The following is a 20,441-nucleotide window of genomic DNA, read 5'->3' as shown; positions in this document are numbered from 1 at the left end:
TGCACTATTTATTTATTTTTTGAGATGGAGTCTTGCTCTGTCACCCAGGCTAGAGTGCAATGGCGCAATCTCGGCTCACTGCAACCTCCACCTCCTGGGTTCAAGCAATTATCCTGCCTCAGCCTTCCGAGTAGCTGGGATTACAGACATCCACCACCACACCCAACTAATTTTTGTATTTTTAGTAGAGACGGGATTTCGCCATGTTGGCCAGTCTGGTCTTGAACTCCTCACCTCAAGTGATCTGCCCACCTCAGCCTCCCAAAGTGCTGGGATTACAGGTGTGAGACACCGCACCTGGCCGATATCCTGAGTCTTGATTTGGGTGTTTAATTACATGGTGTATCCAATTTTCAGGATTCCTTATATTCTTCCCTTAAGATCTGAACATTTTAATCAAATTTTTTGAGACTAATTGTTAATTAAATGTAATTTTTAATTACATTTATTTTTTAATCACGGCTAATTTTTATTTTTTATTTTTTTTTGTAGAGATGGGGGTCTCACTTTTTTGTCCAGGCTGGTCTCAAACTCCTGGGCTCGAGTGATCCTCCCGCCTCAGCCTCCCAAAGTGCTGGGATTACGGGCATGAGCCACAGAGCTTAGCTGCCCTTTTTTCCCCCTCTGTTTCCCAGGCTGTAGTGCAGTGGTGCGATCTTGGCGCACTGCAACCTCCGCCTCCTGGGTTCAGGTGATCCTCCCACCTTGGCCTGCGCAGTAGCTGGGACCACAGGCACGCACCACCCAGCTGGCTAGTTAAAAGAAATTTTTTTTTTGTAGAGACAGAGTCTTGCTATGTTGCCCAGGTTGATCTCAAACTCCTGGCTTCAATTGATCAGCCTGCCTTGGCCTCCTAAAGTGATGGGATTACAGGCATGAACCACCATGCCTGGCCTACATTTTAATTTAATTTAAAAATAAACACAAAAGAGCTGGGCGCGATGGCTCATGCCTATAATCCCAGCACTTTGGGAGACCGAGGCAGGCTGATCACTTGAGGTCAGGAGTTCGAGACCAGCCTGGCCAACATGGTGAAAACCTGTCTCTACTAAAAACACAAAAAGTAGCCGGGTGTGGTGGCGTTCACCTGTAGTCCCAGCTACTCGGGAGGCTGAGGCAGGATAATCACTTGAACCTGGGAGGTGGAGGTTGCAGTGAACTGAGATGGCACAATGGCACTCCAGCCTGGGGGACAGAGCAAGACTCTGTCTCAAAAAAACAAAAAACAAGCCAGGTGCCGTGGCTCATGCCTGTAATCCCAGCACTTTGGGAGGCTGTGGCAGGCAGATGACCTGAGGTCAGGAGTTCGAGACCAGCCTGGCCAACATGGCGAAACCCTGTCTCTACTAAAAACAAAAAAATTAGCTGGGTGTGGTGGTGCATGCCTGTATACCCAGCTACCAGAGGCTGAGACAGGAGAATTGCTTGTACCCGGCAGGAGGAGGTTGCATTGAGCTGAGATCATGTCCCTGCAATCCAGCCTGGGCACAGCAAGACTCTGTCTCAAAAAAAAAAAAAAAAAAAAAAAAAAAAAAAGAAACCTGACAGCTATCATTTTTTAGTGTTATATGCCACATCTATCTGAAGTCCCTTGACCAATAATGAATTCTCATGATTAGTTTATGAAAGATGTGATGTTAATAATAGAAATAAGCTAATGTTTTAGGAGCACTTATCATTCATTTGTTCACTCCCTGAAAACAATGTTTTTTGTTTTTTGTTTTTTGTTTTGAGACGGAGTCTTGCTCTGTCACCCAGGCTGGAGTGCAGTGGCGCGGTCTTGGCTCACTGCAAGCTCCGCCTCCCGGGTTCATGCCATTCTCCTGCCTCAGCCTCCTGAGTAGCTGGGACAACAGGCGCCCACCATCACATCTGGCTAATTTTTTTTGTATTTTTCGTAGAGATGGGGTTTCACTGTGTTAGCCAGGATGGTCTCCATCTCCTGACCTCGTGATCCGCCTGCCTCAGCCTCCCAAAGTGCTGGGATTACAGGCGTGAGCCACCACACTCGGCCAGAAAACAATGTGTTTCACACCTATCACCTGCCCAGCAGTCTTCTAGGCAACAGACATGCAACAGTAAACAAGCCAGACACAAAAATGACACTCTTCCCAGTAGGAAGGCAGACAACTAGAAAAAAATAAGGGAAACAGAGAATGTTGCCTTCCCCAAAGGGTAGGGGAAAAGTGAGGCAGAGAAAGATGGGGAGTGTTGGGGTCTGGTTGGCATATTTTACAGACTTGATAGCATTGACACCATTAAATGAGACCGCCAGGAGAAAAGGACCATGATGGCCAGCCTCGGTGGCTCAGGCTTATAATCCCAGCACTTTGGGAGGCCAAAGCAGAAGGATGGCTTGAGCCCAGGAGTTTGAGAGCAGCCTAGACAACATAGTGAGACCCCTGTCTATAGAAAAAAAAATTTTTTTTAATTGGCCAGGTGTGGTGGCACACGCCTGTAGTCCCAGCAACTCAGGAGGCTGAGGTGGGAGGATCACTTGAGCCTGGAAGGTTGAGGCCGCAGGGAGCCATTATCGTGCCACTGAACTCCAGACTGGGCAAGAGAGTGAAACCCTGTCTCAAAAAAAGAAAAAAGGTGGGGCACGGTGGCTCACGCCTGTAATCCCAACACTTTTTGGAGGCCGAGGTGGGCAGATAGCTTGAGCTTAGGAGTTCGAGACCAGCCTGGCCAACTTGGTGAAACCCCGTCTCTATTAAAATTAGCCGGGCGTGGTGGTGCGTGCCTGTAATCCCAGCTACTCGGGAGGCTGAGGCAGGAGAATCGCTTGAACCTGGAAGGCGGAGATTGCAGTGAGCCAAGATTGTGCCACTGCACTCCAGTCTGGGCAACAGAGCATGACTCTGTCTCGAAAGAAAAGAAAGAAAAAAGCAAAGCAAAGCAAAGTAAAGAAAAGAAGGAAGCAAGCAGGCACCATGAGTGACCACCTTGATTCAAAGAGGAAACTGAGGCACGGAGATGTCACTAGCCTAAGGTCTGACCAAGAGTCAGGCTGGAAATGCAACCCCAGAGCTCCTTCTAGGGGTGGCCCTGACTTTGGAGTTGGGGACCTAACAGAACCCTTTAGTCTCTCCGTTGTTGGGGAGGAAGATGCAGAAGGTTAATGACCAGAAGATGAATGACTGAGGCCTGGGGTCTCTAAGGGAGGAAATGGCTCAACCCAGGGAAGGTCAGTAGCGGGGGCCTCCTCTTCCCATAGCTGAGGGCCTGATAAATTTCGGGGTGTGTGGTTGGAGAGAGGGGACCTTCCAGCTGGGGACTTGGAAGGATTGGGGGGTGTTCCAGTAGCAGATGAGCCTCACCCGTGGCTGGAGGCGTTTAATGGGGTGAAGCCTGAAAGGGGTTAAGGGGCAGCGGCAAAGGTGGGGTTAATGGGGGCGGGCCTGGCCAGGGCGGGGCCTCGGCTGGCGGCTCTGGCCCGGGGGCCGGGAGGAGTAGCCGCTGTTCTGCCCCGCGGGGGCATCCGCTGGGTCCCCGCGCCGTTGGCAAGACCGGGGACCTGGACGCAGCGGAGAGAGGTACCGCCGCCCGCCTCGTCCAGTCGCCGCGCGCAGGTAAGTGCCGGGTCCTCCCCGGCTGCCCGCGATGCTGCGGGGTCTCACTAGGTTGCCCTGCTCCTGGCGAGACCGCTCCTCCCCGCCCCCTCGGGGGCTGCCTCAGTCTCCCGCGCCGTCTCGGTGCCCGCCCCCTCTGTTGCTCTCCCTGGCTCTGCGTCTGTCTCCAACTCCCGCCTGATGTCTCTGTGTCTGTGGTCCCTCTGCCTCTGGACGTGTCTTTCCTTCTGTGTCTCTGGATGTCTCTGTCTTTTTCTTGATCTCTGCCTCTGTCTCCGTCTGTCTGTCTCTGTCTCTCTGTTTCTGGGTCCCATCTCCCTCTGCCCCTGCCTCTGCCTCACCCCCCTCTGTTGTGGGACCTCTGCGGATGTCTCTGCCTCTATCTCCATCTCTCCCTGTCTCTGCGTATCTCTTTGCTCTCTCCCTTCCTGTCTCTTCATCTCTATTGCCCTGTCTCTTTCTCTCCGTCTCTTATAACACTGTTTTGGCACCTTCAGCTCTGTCTTCTCTCCTTCCAAATCCTCCGCATCCCGGAACTTTCCTCTGGGCTGGGATCCTGCTTGGGAGTGGGGTAGGGGGCAGGAGGCTTGTGACCTGGGGCAGGCGGACTCTAAGTGACACCATGATCCCAGCACCCCCTTCACGGAGCCACCCCACTGCCCCTCAGGTCGCACCCAGCCCGCCCGCCAATTTCAGGAATTCCTGCCTGGGGGGTGGACTTCCTCCCCTACTTCCTCTCTTCCAGGATTTGGCTGGGTCACCATTAACTCTTTCCTGCTTCCGCCTCACTCTCCCCCCTGGAACTGGACAACCCCTCCTCCCGAACCAGGCTGAGGAATAGCTCTAGGATATCTGTGAGGCATCGGTTGTGGGATGTGTGTGTGTGCGTACTCAGGCTGGATATGCATTGGGGAATTTGTTTGGCGCAGAAGTGGAGAGGATGGGGCCACACCCCCCAGTTCCCCCTCCAGAGCCCACCATCAGCCCCCCTCCTCCTGAGCCCACCAAGGGGGTATCCGCCCCCAGCTCTGTCTTTGTGGATGAACTTGACTTCAGGTTTGGGGTGAGGATGAGGAGGTTTTCTTTTCTGGGGGACTCCCAGCTGAAGAGGATGAAAGACCCATAGGGGCTCCTGGAACCCTGGGAATCCTATGATCAAGTACCTTGAATGTGAACATCTTTGAATGGAAGGGCCCAGATGGAAGAAGCATTGGAGGGGAGGCCTGGGAATTCCAGATCTTTCCAGTCAAAGGTCCTGGGGATGCTGGAGTCCTTCAATCCAAAAAGAGGAGTGTTGAAATCTTGGCACGTTTCAGTGATGGCAGCTGAGAGCTGGAAAGGGTTTGCGGAGCCACCTAGGCCAACTCCCCCTGCCCCATTTTATAGATGGAGAAACTGAGGTCCAAAAGCAGAAGTCCCCACAGTGAGTCAGTGCCAGGCTGGAGGGTTGGGACCCCAGTTTTCAACTGAAGCCCAAATCCACAGAGCTGGCTTCTTCTGCTACCACTAAGTCGGATTAATTTGGGGAAAGAGGTCTTCTCAATGAGGAGGGAGAGATGCCAGGGTGAGTAGAAATGGCTGGAATCCAGAAGGGAGGGTTTTAGAAGCAGAGGAGAGAAAATATTTCTAAAACCATGGTGGTGGGGAGGGAGAGGGGCAAGAGTTGGTTTGGGTGGAAGGGGTGGAGTTTCGGGAAGAGAGGGAGGGAGGTGGAGGGGAACCGGGATTAACTCCAGCTTCAGTCTCCTGACCCTCCGCCTGGAGCCCACCGTTCCCTCGGGGACAGGGCCTATAATTTGGTTTGTGTCTAGACAAATAATAACTCAGCTGGTGTGAGCAGGGAGGGCTGAGGCTAGGCCCACTAGCGAAAGGGTAGAGAGGCGGCCTGGATATAGCATGTCACCCCCAGGTGGTGAGAATTTAGGGGCCAGGTGGAGGTGGTGACTAACACACCCCTCTCTTCCCTCCATGAAGCCATAATTTCTTAGAATTCTGCACAATCTTAGAAATCAGCCTGCTGGAATGTTCAAAAGCAGGCGAGAGAAGGGGGGAAAGAAAAGGAAGTGGGGCTCACCGTATTTAGTGTATGTTCCCATTTCTGTAAAAGAGAAAAGGGAAATACATATTCCTGTTTGCTGGGGAAAGATAAAAATCACTGAGCGTTTAATAATAGATTATGAAAGTCATAGAATGCTTAAAAAAAATCATAGCGTGTTCTAACAATAGAACTTTCGAATCTTGGAATGTGACACTCCTAGAATATTGGAAACTTAGGGTAGGTACTTACAAAGCCACGATGTAATAAATAGAATGAAAGAAGAGTAACGCTCTAGAATGTTATAATAGAACATTCAACTGCGAAGTGAACTAAGGATAGAACCTGAAGACTGCAGAACCATAGGGACCTAGAACGTCAGAGAGGCCATCTAAGGACTGGTATCCCTAGTAGGCAGTGTGGGCGTTGGGGGCACAGAGACCCTCTCGGTTGAAACAGGGATACTGAGGTGCAGTGGGGCCGTTAGGGTAGCCCGATTGCCCCCTGGTTTCCGCCGGCCGCCAGGGCACCAGGTGGGGAGCGAGGACCGGTGATCACATTTCGTCCCTAATGAGCAGACCGGAGCTGGCTGGTCCCTTGGGGCTGCAGGGAGAAGGCGGGGGGGGGGGGGGGCGGTGGGAGCAGGAGCCCACAGAGGAGGAAAAGGGGGAGGTGAGATAGCCTGGTGGCATCGGGGACAAGGCTGGTGAGTGAGCCCAGGGGTGCTGGGGGATGCGGGGGGCTGTAGCACTTCTCCCTCTTGTCCTCAAAATCCTCCAAGTTTTTCAGCTTTGCTGGGTTTTGGGGTGGCTGGCAGGATGCGGCAGCCGAGGCTGCTAAAGTTGGGGGGGCCAGGTCTTCCTAGTCTTTCCTGTCCCCCCACTATCGCTCCATCCTTGGGTATATTTCTCTTCCCCCCGACTCTCTGGAAGGGGCCAGCAGGGACCCAAGAAGTGGGGGCCTGTGGGACAGACAGGGGGAGCTTCTTGTGGATGTGAGATTTGGGGGTTTACCCCCTCAACGGAGCCTAAGGGGCAGAACTTAGATCCCAACCAGAGAGGGTCCTGGAAGGGGAACGGGGTTATGGGGATCAGGTGATGGAAGGTCGCTTGCTTTCTTTGTGGGGAGAAGGTCGTATCTTCTAGTAGGTTCTCAGAGGGGCCAGAGACGCTCAGAAAGACTTGAGAAAAATTACAGAAGTTCAGAGAGTGAAGAGAAAAACCTCAGGGGAAGGGAAGCTGTTTAGTTAACAGCGACAGGAGGTTTGCCCAGTCTTGAGACATCAAGTGACTTAGACAACGGCCTTGCTGCTGCGGGCCTCGGTTTCCCCATCTGTACCAGGAAGGGGTCAGAAATAGCCTCACACTCCCAGCTGTCACACATACGTCGGCTGCACTGTGGCGTTCTAAGAGTCTGACGTTCCATGCTGACTTTTGGGGTTTCCACGTTGGGCAGATCTCACGTGGGGAAGAAGAGAGGGCTGTCTGGGCACCCCTCCCCCCCATGTCCAGCATCCGCAAGATGCCAGCAGGTTGGGGAGGAGGGGTGGGAGGAAGGAGGGGTGAGAGCTGGACCGGTTCCCCCTTGAGGAAATTAGCAATGGGAAGTGTATTTCCTCCTCTGGCTGCCGGAAGTGTCTCCTGCCCGGGTACCCGAGTTAGGTCAGCAGAGCCCTGGGGGTCGATAGAAAGTGGGGCAAAGGGGACTTCTAGCCCTCGGTGGGTGTCTCCTGCCATGAAGAACTGGTTTATTTCTTGTCTCAGCCCCCTAGTCCCCGTGGAATAATAATAATCGTTCAAATACTGCATGTTATGGAGCTGATATCGCATTCTAGCAAGGACGTTCTGGTCTGTGATGTGATGAATATAAAGCCTGTGCCCCCTTTTACAGAAGGGAGAAACTGAGGCTCCTGGAGACCTAATTCTCTAAATGTCACAGGAGGAAGGGAGAGACTAGGGGCAGAGAGATGGGGAGAGAGAGGGCAGAGGAGAGGGGAGGGAGGTTATTTTGAGTGACTTGGTCTGGGTGGGAGGTTTCAAGTGGAAGGGAGGGACTGGATCACACTGTTCCAGCCTGGAGTACGCCCCGACCCATCCCATCTCCACAGGACCCACAAGCTTCTGCCCAAGAGTCTGGGGTGGGGGAGGCAGCTCTGCCGCTGAGGACCCCACAGGGGGCAGGACTTACTGAGCACGACTCAGCCCTGACCTTTCAAAGTCAATTAAGAAGCGGATAGATCCTGCCCTTTCCAGCTCTCCCCTGACCACCTCTTCCCCTGGGAATGGACTCCTCTCCCTCCCTTCCCCCTCCTCCCCCATGCCCTTGTTTGAGCCTGGGGTGGGGTGGGGCAGCCTCATGGGCAGAGACTATGTTTTTACTCCATGCCTCTGGCCTCTGCAAAGCTTCTGGAATGGTTTTTGCCATTGGCAAATGGCTCTGTGCTCCCTGACCATGACCTTGGTAATTTATTGAGCACCTACTGTATGCTGGGCCTGTCCTGGATGCTGGGGATACAGCAGTCAACAAGGCACACAAAGTCTCTGCCCTCCTGGACAACCTATTCTAGACAGACAGACAGACACAAAACACAGGGTGCTGTGAGGAGAGGGTCCTGGGGCAGGGGAGAGTCGGGGACTGAATGGAGAGGGACTCCCGAGGAAGTGAAGGAGGGAACGGAGCTACTCAGACTATCTGAAGGAAGAGCAGTGGCTCACATCTGTAATCCCAGCACTTTGAGAGGCCAAGGTGGGTGGATCACTGGAGAACAGGAGTTCGAGACCAACCTGGCCAACATGGTAAAACCCCATCTCTACTAAAATTACAAAAATTAGCTGGGCATGGTGGTGCACACCTGTAATCCCAACTACTCAGGAGGCCAAGGCAGGAGACTCACTTGAGCCCAGGTGGCGGAGGTTTCAGTGAGCCGAGATCGTGCCACTGCACTCCAGCCTGGGCGACAGAGTAAGATTCTGTCTCCAAAAAAAAAAAAAGAGCATTCCAGACTGAGAGTATGGTAAGTGTGCAAAGGTTTGAGGCTGGAAAGAAGGTCACTCACTGGCCTTGAGACTGCTGAGGCAGGAAGGAGAGGTAAGTGAGATTGGCTAGGCTGCCCCAGCAGGTCAGACAGAACCTTGTGACTCTGGATGAGGAGTCTGGATTTTACCGCAAGTCCATTCAGAAGCCATTGGAGGGTTTCAAGCAGGGAAGTAACAAGAACTAGGCTGCATGTGGTGGCTCATGCCTGTAATCCCAGCACTTTGGGAGGCCAAGGCAGGAAGATCTTTTGAGCCCAGGAGTTGGAGACCGGCCTGGGCAACATGGGGAAACCCCATCTCCACAAAAAATAGAACGATTAGCCAGGTGTGGTGGCACACACCTGTAGTCCCAGCCACTTACGAGGCTGAGGTGGGAGGATCGCTTGAGCCCATGAGGTCAAGACTGCAGTGAGTCAAGATTGCACTACTGCATGACAGAGTGAGACCCTGTCTCAAAAAAAAAGAAAGAAAGAAAGAAAAGAAAAGAAGAAAAGAAAGAGCTGATTTTTGTGTTAGAAAGATCTTGCCCGGGTGGGGTGGCTCACGCCTGTAATCCCAGCACTTTGGGAGGCCAAGGCGGGTGGATCACCTGAGGTCAGGAGTTCGAGACCAGCCTCACCAACATGGAGAAACCCTGTCTCTACTAAAAATACAAAATTAGCTGAGCGTGGTGACGCATGCCTGTAATCCCAGCTACTCCGGAGGAAGAGGCAGGAGAATCACTTGAACCTGGGAGGCAGAGGTTGTGGTGAGCCAAGATTGGGACATTGCACTCCAGCCTAGGTGACAAGAGTGAAACTCTCCGTCTCAAAAAAAAAAAAAAAAGAAGAAAAGAAAAGAAAGATCTTTCTGGCTGCCATATGGGAAGTGATTTGAAGGAAGCCACAGTAGCCCAGAAAAGCAATGGTGATGCTACTGCAATGATCCCAGCGAGTGATGACGCTGATGCTGACGCAGAGTGGACAGTGGCAGGCATTTGAGAGAGACGCACACAGATTCAGGAAGCACTGGGGAGGTGGAGCCCAGAGGACTTTCCCATGGAAAGATGCTCTGGCATCTGGGAGGCTCCCATGGACCTCCTTCCGTCCCCTCTCTGGGGATTGGTTTCCTCATTTGTCAATAGACTCCACCTTAAACTCCACTTTTAACATGTTTTAAAAGTGCATCCTGGGGATTCTTCAGAGGTGGCCTCTCCACCCCCACCTTGTTTCACCAGAGCAGCTAGCAGCTCACCCTTTTCACTGTTTTAGATTGGTTTCTGGTTAAGATCTTGTTGGGGGGAAAAAAAAAAAAAAAAGCCAGGTTTCACATCCAAAAGAACTAAACCAAAAGACCCCTGGATGGAATGGCTCCTGAAGCTGCCTGTGACTCTGGACTTGGTTCTGCTTCTCTGCGGGGTTGATGACAGTCAGGGGCTTGGTCCATGAATATCCTTTGCCCTGTGTATGCAGATCTTCCCAGAACAAAGTGGGTGACAGGCTCAAGGTTCTCACTCAGGAAAATTGGGGGGGAAAGGGCAGAGACAGTGAAGAGAGTGGTCCCTGAGGGAGGAGACTGCTGGCGCTAACCCCAGGGCTTCCCCATGCTCCCTGATCTTGATCTTGACCTTGACTGTTCCCAGCAGCTCCTGGCTCTCCCCTTTCCCTTACTCCTCTGCAGCTTTGGTTCCCAGTCCCCACTGGCAGCCCAGGGCCCTTTTCTGTCCAGTTATTTTTTATTTATTTATTTATTTATTTATTTTGAGATGGAGTTCGCTCTTATTGCCCAGGCTGTAGTGCAATGGCACCATCTCAGCTCACTGCAACCTCTGCCTCCCGGGTTCAAGCAATTCTCCCACCTCAGCCTCCCAAGTAGCTGGGATTACAGGCATGTGCCGCCACACCTAGCTTATTTTGTATTTTTAGTAGAGACAGGGCTTCTCCATGTTGGTGAGGCTGGTCTCGAACTCCTGACCTCAGGTGATCCTCCCGCCTTGGCCTCCCAAAGTGCTGGGATTACAGGCGTGAGCCACCGTGCCTGGACTTCTTTTTTTTGAGATGGAGTACCTCTCTTGTCTCCCAGGCTGGAGTGCAGTGATGCTATCTCAGCTCACTGCAACCTCTGCCTCCTGGGCTCAAGCAATCCTCTCGCCTCAGCATCCCGAGTAGCTGGGATTACAGGTATGTGCCACCACACCCAGCTAATTTTTGTATTTTTAGTAGAGACAGGGTTTCACCATGTTGGCCAGGCTGATCTTGAACTCCTGACCTCAGGCGATCCTCCCGCCTTGGCCTCCCAAAGTGCTGGGATTACAGGCATGAGCCACTGTGCCTGGCCTGTCCAGTTATTCTCGGGTGGAAACTGAAGCACAGGCTGGAGATGAGGACTGAGAGCAGAGATGGCTGCACTCTAGACATCAGGACCTTGGACAGGTCTTGGAACAGCTCTGTGCCTCAGTTTGTCAAAGAGAAAGAACAACTACTTTCCTCATAGGAGTCTTGAAAATTTCAAAGAAGTAATATCCATAAATTGGCCGGGCATGGTGGCTCACTCCTATAATCCTAGCATTTTGGGAGGCCAAGGTGGGAGGATCTCTTTTTTTTTTTTTTTTTTTTTTTGAGACGGAGTCTGGCTCTGTCACCCCGGCTGGAGTGCAATGGCGTGAACTCAGCTCACTGCAACCTTCGCCTCCCAGGTTCAAGCGATTATCCTGCCTCAGCCTCCTGAGTAGCTGGGACTACAGGTGTGCGCCACCATGCCCAGCTAATTTTTGTATTTTTAGTAGAGACAGGGTTTCACCATTTTGGCCAGGATGGTTTTGATCTCTTGACCTCATGATCTGCCCGCCTCAGCCTCCCAAAGTGCTGCGATTACAGGGAAGGATCTCTTGAGCTCAGGAGTTCAAGAGACCAGCCTGGGCAACACAGGAAGACCTGCATCTACTATATATATATATATATATATATATATATATATATATATATATATATATATTTTTTTTTTTTTTTTTTTTTTTAAGCCAGGCATGGTGGTGCATGCCTGTGTTCCCAGCTACTTGGGAGGCTGAGGCAGGAGGATCACTGGAAGCCCAGGAGGTTGAGGCTGCTGTGAGCTGTGATCGTGCTACTGCATTCTAGTCTGGACAAAAGAGCAAGACCCTGTCTCAAAAAATAAATAAATAAAAAGAAATAATATGCATAAAAATGCCTGGAATGGGATCTGCTATGTAGTAGGGCTCAATTAACGTTTGCTGTTATTATCCTGGTTGACAAGAATGGGATTCTTGGGTAAGGGGTGGGAGGCTGGCCCCAGCCCTGGCCCTATTGCTGCCATGCTGTGCATCCTTAGGGAGGTGACTCAGCCTCTCTGGGCCCCTTCTCCCTGTCTGTGACATGATAGAGTTAGACTAGTCTGGCATTTTCTGAAGCATTATATGATACCTGTGCCAGTTTTACAGGAATTCTGCAGGAAAATGCTAAAATCTGAGTTGGGTCATTTTTTTCCCTTTTTCTCTTTCTTTCTTTCCTTTTTTTTTTCTTTTTTTTCTTTTTTTTTTTTTTTGAGACAGAGTTTTACTCTTTTGCCCAGGCTGGAGTGCAGTGGTGCGATCTCAGCTCACTGCAACCTCCGCCTTTTGGTTTCAAGCAATTCTCCTGCCTCATCCTCCTGTGTAGCTGGGATTACAGGCACGTGCCACCACATCCAGCTAATTTTTGTATTTTTAGTAGAGATGGGGTTTCACCATGTTGGCCAGGCTGTTCTTGAACTCCTGACCTCGTGATCTGCCTGCCTCGGCCTCCCAAAGTTCTGGGATTACAGGTGTGAGCCACCGCACCCAACCTTTTTTTTTTTTTTTTTTTTGAGACAGGGTCTCACTCTGTTGCCCAAGCTGGAGTGCCGTGGTGCGATTATAGCTCACTACAGCCTGAATCCCCTGGGATCAAGTGATCCTCCTACCTCAGCCTCCCCAGTAGCTGGGACTACAGGTGTGTACCACCACACCTGGCTAATATTTTTATTTTTATTTTTTGTAGAGAGTGGGTCTCACTGCATTGCCCAGGCTGGTCTTGAACTCCTAGGCTCAAGCGAACCTCCCACCTCGGCCTCCCAAAGTGTTGAGATTACAGGCATGAGCCACTGCACCCGGCCTGAGTTGGGTCTTTATTCTAATATCTGTCAGGGGAAAAATATGCCTGACACCTCAAATCTGTGTTTTCAGAGAGTGGTTGCTTAGGATGGGGCTGAAGTAGGCATTGTTGGGATGTCCAGTCTCTGCAGTTCACAGCAATTATGGTGAGGAGTGTGGGGAGAAGAAGGTTGGAGTGTCCATGACTCCCTCACTGCTGTCCTCTCTCCCAACAGGCACTGCAGTCAGCGGTGAACTGACTTCATCCCAATCCCTCAGGCCCCACCAGGACCAGTCTGGAGTCCCTCCCCTGCCCCCATTGAAATTTCCCTTCCGTCCCCAAACTTACCTCTGATCTAGACCTTACTCACCTCCTTCCTGTTTCCTAAGACTCCTTCCTGCAGTCCACAGACCGAGCCTTTTATCTTTGTCCACCCTGTGCCAGACACCTCCTTTTCCAGAACCTTCTCCTTACTGGTGACCTTACTTATCTCTGTTGCTTTCTGGGGTCCTAGGAAATGCCAGCACTCCCACCCACATTGCCTGAACTTTCCAACACTCCCTAACTGCGCTGTGTCCTATCTCAACACTTTCTCATGTATTTCCTGTGTCTTCTAGAACATTCCCCCACCATTATTACTTCAATATGGCTACACATACTTCCTAACTGCCCCGCAAACCATCTCCTTCTCACCATTGCCCAGCGATGCTTTCGTCTCCTCCATAAACACTCCCGGAGACCAATTTTTGTGTCACCCCCATACTCCCTCGTTGACACACTGATTGACTCCATACATAACCTCCTTGAAAAACCTCTTTATTAATCTCACCATCCTCCAGACTTCCCTCCTGTCATAATTCCATCCCTCCTCCAACTTTTCCCTCTCAAGCTCTGCCCTTCCCAGCCCAGCCCAGCCTACCCAACCTCATCTCTTCCCTGTAGACCACATCCCACCATGTTCCCCTGAGCCTCCAAGGAAGGGGCTCAGGGGGCCCCATGGCCTCCCGCTCCCTGTGGCCCCACAGCCCCCGTGGGCCAGGGGAAGCGCCCCAGAAGCCGAAGTGCCCACCATGGGCAACCACACGTGGGAGGGCTGCCACGTGGACTCGCGCGTGGACCACCTCTTTCCGCCATCCCTCTACATCTTTGTCATCGGCGTGGGGCTGCCCACCAACTGCCTGGCTCTGTGGGCGGCCTACCGCCAGGTGCAACAGCGCAACGAGCTGGGCGTCTACCTGATGAACCTCAGCATCGCCGACCTGCTGTACATCTGCACGCTGCCGCTGTGGGTGGACTACTTCCTGCACCACGACAACTGGATCCACGGCCCCGGGTCCTGCAAGCTCTTTGGGTTCATCTTCTACACCAATATCTACATCAGCATCGCCTTCCTGTGCTGCATCTCGGTGGACCGCTACCTGGCTGTGGCCCACCCACTCCGCTTCGCCCGCCTGCGCCGCGTCAAGACCGCCGTGGCCGTGAGCTCCGTGGTCTGGGCCACGGAGCTGGGCGCCAACTCGGCGCCCCTGTTCCATGACGAGCTCTTCCGAGACCGCTACAACCACACCTTCTGCTTTGAGAAGTTCCCCATGGAAGGCTGGGTGGCCTGGATGAACCTCTATCGGGTGTTCGTGGGCTTCCTCTTCCCGTGGGCGCTCATGCTGCTGTCGTACCGGGGCATCCTGCGGGCCGTGCGGGGCAGCGTGTCCACCGAGCGCCAGGAGAAGGCCAAGATCAAGCGGCTGGCCCTCAGCCTCATCGCCATCGTGCTGGTCTGCTTTGCGCCCTATCACGTGCTCTTGCTGTCCCGCAGCGCCATCTACCTGGGCCGCCCCTGGGACTGCGGCTTCGAGGAGCGCGTCTTTTCTGCATACCACAGCTCACTGGCTTTCACCAGCCTCAACTGTGTGGCGGACCCCATCCTCTACTGCCTGGTCAACGAGGGCGCCCGCAGCGATGTGGCCAAGGCCCTGCACAACCTGCTCCGCTTTCTGGCCAGCGACAAGCCCCAGGAGATGGCCAATGCCTCGCTCACCCTGGAGACCCCACTCACCTCCAAGAGGAACAGCACAGCCAAAGCCATGACTGGCAGCTGGGCGGCCACTCCGCCCTCCCAGGGGGACCAGGTGCAGCTGAAGATGCTGCCGCCAGCACAATGAACCCGGAGTGGCACAGAATCCCCAGTTTTCCCCTCTCATCCCACGGTCCCTTCTCTCCTGGTCTGGTGTATGCAAATTGTATGGAAAAAGGGCTGTGTTAATATTCATAAGAATACAAGAACTTAGGAAGAGTGAGGTTGGTGTGTCACTGGTCAACCTTTGTGCTCCCAGATCCCATCACAGTTTGGCGATTGTGGAGGGCCTCCTGAAGGAGGAGATGAGTAAATATATTTTTTTGGAGACAGGGTCTCACTTCGCCCAGGCTGGAGTGCAGTAGTGCAGTCGTGGCTCACTGCAGCCTCCACCTCCTGGGCTCTCCAGCGATCTTCCCACATCAGCCTCCCGAGTAGCTGGGACCACAAATGTGAGCCACCATGCCTGGCTAATTTTTGTACTTTTTGTAGAAACGGAGTCTCACCATGTTTCCCAGGCTGATCTTGAACTCCTGGGCTCAAGAGATCCTCCTGCCTCGGCCTCCCAAAGTGCTCAGATTAGAGATGTGAGCCGCCATGTCTGGCCAGATAAATGAAGTCAAACATGTGGTTTCCAGAAAATAAAGACAAATAGAGAAGGTTAGATTTTTTTTTTTTTCCAACAAGTAGATAAAAGTCTGTGACTCGGGGGAAAGTGGAAGGAGAAATGCAGCCGATATAGACTCATTATGTTTGCAAAGCCCCTGGTCATACAGGCCAGGGAACATAAGACCGCAATTCTAAGTTTCTAGATAAACAGCGATCTCCAAGTCAAGACTGAGGATGAAGAGGGAGAATGTCAGAACTCAAGTGAAGGGCAATCAGGGCAGACTGCCTGGAGGAGTGATGCGGAAAGGTTTGGGAAGAAGGTGCGGGACAAGAAGAAAGGGTATTTAATCATTAATTCAACAGAGGTTTATGTAGGGCACTGTGCTGGGTGGGGCTGGGGACACAGCAATGACTGAGGCAGCCTGGCCTTGCCTTCACAGGGCTCACCATACACAAGTAAATAAAAAATATGTAATGTTTGGAATTGCTAAATGGGAAGGGGACATTTTTCTATGTAAAGCCAGTTGACGGGACAGAGGATGACTTGGAGTCTGATCTGGAGGAGGGCAGAGAAGGGCTTGCTGAGGTGGCTTTCCAGCAAAGACTTGAAGCATGGGCGGCACTCAGCCTTGTGGCTGTTGTGGGAAGAGCATTTCAGGCAGAGGGAACTGCAGGTGCAAGGGCTCTGGGGTTAGACAGTGTCTGAATTTTGGGCCGGGCGCAGTGGCTCACGCCTGTAATCCCAGCACTTTGGGAGGCCAAGGCGGGCGGATCACCTGAGGTCAGGAGTTCGAGACCAGCCTGGCCAACATGGTGAAACCCCGTCTCTACTAAAATACAAAAAAAAGTAGCTGAGCGTGGTGGTGGGTGCCTGTAATCCCAGCTAGTTGGGAGGCTGAGGCAGGAGAATCGCTCGAACCCGGGAGGCAGAGGTTGCAGTGAGCTGAGATTGTGCCACTGCACTCCAGCCTGGGTGACAAGAGCGAAACTCCATCTCAAATAATAATAATAGAGTGTCTGAATTTTGAAAGATAGCAGGTATGGCAGTGTGGCTGGAGAGGAGGTAGAGAGGACAAGAGGAAAGGGGAAATGAGACAAGAGAGGGGACAGCAGGTCGTGTGGGGCCATGTAAATCCTAGTGAGGACTCTGCCTTTTAATCTGAGATAAATGGGAGCTATGAGGCGGTTCTCAGTAGAGGATGAAGGTGATTTGACTTAAGTATTAACAGTATCCCACGGGCTGTTGAGTGGGGAGTAGAATATGGGAGATTGGCTGGGCACAGTGGCTCAAGCCTGTAATCCCAGCACTTTGGGAGGCTGAGGCAGGAGGACTGCTTGAGGCCAGGAGTTTGGGACCAGCCTAGGCAACATAGGGAGACCCAGTTTCTACAAAAATTTTAAAAATTAGCCGGGCATGGTGGTGTGTGTCTGTAGTCCCAGCCACTTGGTAGGCTGAGACCGGAGGATCACTTGAGCCAGGAGGTGGAAGCTGCGATGAGCAGTGATTGCACCACTGCACTCCAGCCTGGGCGACAGAGCGAGACCCTGTCTCAAAATAAAAAAGGAATATGGGAGACAAGGATAGAAGTCAGGAGCCCAGTGAGGAGGTGACTGCAGGAGTCCAAGAGGGAGGTGCTGTCAGTTGGGCCGGGTGGGTGGTGGTTGTGGATTTAACAAGGAGCAGTGATCAGCTTTTGGAGTTTTATTTTTGTTTGTTTATTTATTTATTTTGAGACAGAATCTCGCTCTGTTGCCCAAGCTGGAGTACAGTGTCAGGATCTCGGCTCACTGCAACCTCCGCCTCCTGGGATCAGGCAACTCTTGTGCCTCAGCTTCCTGAGTAGCTGGGATTACAGGCATGCACCACCACGCCTGGCTAATTTTTGTATTTTTAGTAGAGACGGGGTTTCTCCATGTTGGCCAGGCTGGTCTTGAAATCCTGGCCTCAAGTGATCCTCCCACCTCAGCCTCTCAAAGTGCTGGGATTACAGGCTTGAGCCACCGTGCCCAGCCTTGGATTTATTTTAATGGAAGAAGCACAGGGGCCAGAGGGATTATGAAACACGAGTACCTCACTCATTCCAGGAAAAGGGTGACTAGGGGGTGTGAGCAGAAAAAACTTCCAGGAAGGATCCCAGGCCCTAGTCTAGGGCGGTCACCAGAGAGGCCAGGCGACCAGTCCAAGGTCCCATGGCTGGTGAGTCAGCGCTGGAGCCATCTTGGGTTCCCTCTCCCCTCCCCATCTCTGCTTGTGTTCCCACGCCCCAGGGTGGCCAAGGCTGCCCTCCCTCCCCTGGTCTCAGGGGTCACCAGGAATGGCCACTGTTCCATGACCAGGCTGGAGAGCAGGAAGAAGCACCCAGCTCTGAAAAGGCCTCACCCTTCAGAGAAGGTCTCCTCTCCTCTTCCTCCTTACGGTGTGTAAACAGACTCCTGAGGTGTGACGATTCACTCACAACCCTTCTACCACCCCCGCTCCCGCCGGCCCTCCTCTCCCTTCACAGAGGTTCCCAGAAGACTTTCCCGGGAACCCTTCTCAGAGAAAGGAAGAAGGAGGAGAGGAATAGGGGGAAAAAATGCACTCAATGATTTTTCTGGGGTGGAGGGTGGAGGGAGCACAGAGATGGCGGAAATCAGGGCTTTGGTGTTGGTGGGCTGGAGGGCTGGAGAAGAGAGGGAGGCCTGGGATCTGGGAGGCCTAGTAGTCTTCCCACCCCATCCCACTGCTGTAAAGCTATGGGAATGGAGATGATGGGGCCAGAATTTTTCTTTTTCTTTCTTTTTTTTTTTTTTGAGACTGAGTTTCGCTCTTGTTGCCCAGGCTGGAGTGCAATGGCGCGATCTCGGCTCACCGCAACTTCCGCCTCCTGGGTTCAAGCAATTCTCCTGCCTCAGCCTCCCGAGTAGCTGGAATTACAGGCATGTGCCACCATGCTCTGTTAATTTTGTATTTTTAGTAGAGACGGGGTTTCTCCATGTTGGCCAGACTGGTCTCAAACTCCTGACCTCAGGTGATCCACCCGCCTCGGCCTCCCAAAGTGCTGGGATTACAGGCGTGAGCCACCATGCCTGGCCAATTTTTTTTTTTTTTGAGATGGAGTCTCACTCTGTTGCCCAGGCTGGAGTGCAGTGGCGTGATCTCGGCTCACTGCAAGCTCCGCCTCCTGGGTTCACACCATTCTCCTGCCTCAGCCTCCCGAGTAGCTGGGACTACAGGCGCCTGCCACCACGCCCGGTTAATTTTTTGTATTTTTTTAGTAGAGACGGGGTTTCACCATGTTAGCCAGGATGGTCTCGATCTCCTGACCTCATGATCTGCCCACCTCAGCCTCCCAAAGTGCTGGGATTACAGGCGTCAGCCACCGCGCCCGGCCAATTTTTTTTGTTGTGTTTTGAAACAGAGCCTCGCTCTGTCACCCAGGCTGGAGTTCATTGGCACGATCTCGGCTCACTACAACCTCCGCCTCCCGAGATCAAGTGATTCTCCTGTCTCAGCCTCTGGAGTAGCTGGGATTACAGGTGAGCGCCACCACGCCCAGCTAATTTTTTGTATTTTTAGTAGAGATGGGGTTTCATCGTGTTGGCCAGGCTTGTCTCGAACTCCTGACCTCACATGATCCGCCTACCTGTGCCTCCCAAAGTGCTGGGATTACAGGCGTGAGCCACTGCGCCCGGCCTGGGGACAGAAATTTTATGTTTTTTGAGACAGGGTCTTGTTGTGTTGCCTAGGCTGGAGTGCAGCGGAGCTCATGGCTCACCACAGCTTCAACCTCCCAGGCTCAAACGATCTGTAAAATGGGAAGGGGGCTGGTCCCAAGTGGATGATGGACCTTAGGTAGTCCCAAGTTTCTGCATACCTTCAGTGTGGAAGGGACCCTGGAAAAGGTTGTTTTTATGGAATCCTGGCATTCTTAGTAATTCAGAATATCAGGGTTCACACACACACCAGCACCATCAGTAGAGATGAGGAAACGCAGGTCCCTCAGTGCCAGGAGCTTGACAAAGGACACTCAGAGAGTCAGACTGGATACCAAAGAAGTCCAGAGCCCCCTGATTCTGTGTCCTGAATGTATGTTTCCTCCTACACACCACTTCTCTGTTCCTGTTTTCTTTTCTTTTCTTTTCTTTTTTTTTTTTTTGAGACGGAGTCTCGCTCTGTCGCCAAGACTGGAGTGCAGCGGCGTGATCTCGGCTCACTGCAACCTCTACCTCCCAGGTTCAAGCGATTCTCCTGCCTCAGCCTCCAGAGTACCTGGGATTACAGGTGCCCGCCACCATGCCCGGCTAAATTTTTTTTTTTTTTTTTTTTTAGTGGAGATGGGATTTCACCATGTTAGCCAGGTTGTTCTCAAACTCCTGACCTCAGGTGATCCACCCTCCTCAGCCTCCCAAAGTGCTGGGATTACAGTCGTGAGCCATGGCGGCCAGTCCTCTGTTCCTGTTTTCTTCTGTCCCTCTGCCTCCGAGAATCTCTCAATTACCCATCAGCACTCCATCATCCAGGAATTTCTCTCAACCCCTTCCTGACATTGTTTATATGATTTTACTCCCTGCTGGGTAAGAAAGGACAGTCTGGGACATGTCCTTAAATTTATTTCTGAACTAGCTCCCTGGGGACCCTACCTCCTAATGAAGGAAGTTGGGTTGCTTGAGAACGGGTATGGTTTTATTGGCCAAGATGCCAGGCTATCAACCTCTGCAGGAACCTTGTGCCACCCCCTGCCCCGCTCTGGGCCTCAGTTTCCTTGTCAGTTACTTGGGAAGGGGTTGGATTCGCTGCTTCTGGGGGTGAAATGCACCCTCAGGCTGGAGTTAGCAATAATAATGCAATCATGACCTGTATAGTAAGAAGGGCTATTTACTGAGCGCTTAACTATATGAATGGCACCATTCTAACCACTTCCCATGGTCCACTGTTTTACACTCAAGATTAGCATAGAAGCCTCACAACAACCCAAAGAGGCAACTGCTATTAGGATTCCCATTTGGTAGACGGTAATACTGAAGTCCAGA

General features: G+C 52.3%; 1 protein-coding gene across 2 annotated transcripts; it reads left to right on the top strand.

Moving 5' to 3' along the window:
* Positions 1-3,470: 3,470 nt before the first annotated feature.
* Positions 3,471-15,920, top strand: GPR4 (G protein-coupled receptor 4). Of its 2 annotated transcripts, none has more exon segments than NM_001242410.1 (2): positions 3,471-3,572; positions 12,984-15,920. In NM_001242410.1, a coding segment is annotated over 1 exon segment (1,089 nt). In that variant the 5' UTR covers positions 3,471-3,572; positions 12,984-13,818; the 3' UTR covers positions 14,908-15,920.
* The last annotated feature ends 4,521 nt before the right edge of the window (positions 15,921-20,441 follow it).

The sequence above is a fragment of the Pan troglodytes genome, chromosome 20 (assembly GCF_028858775.2).
Source record: "Pan troglodytes isolate AG18354 chromosome 20, NHGRI_mPanTro3-v2.0_pri, whole genome shotgun sequence".
Lineage (NCBI taxonomy): Eukaryota > Metazoa > Chordata > Mammalia > Primates > Hominidae > Pan > Pan troglodytes.
The sequence above is the reverse complement of the archived record's forward strand: the minus strand, read 5'-3'. Positions and strand labels throughout refer to the sequence as shown.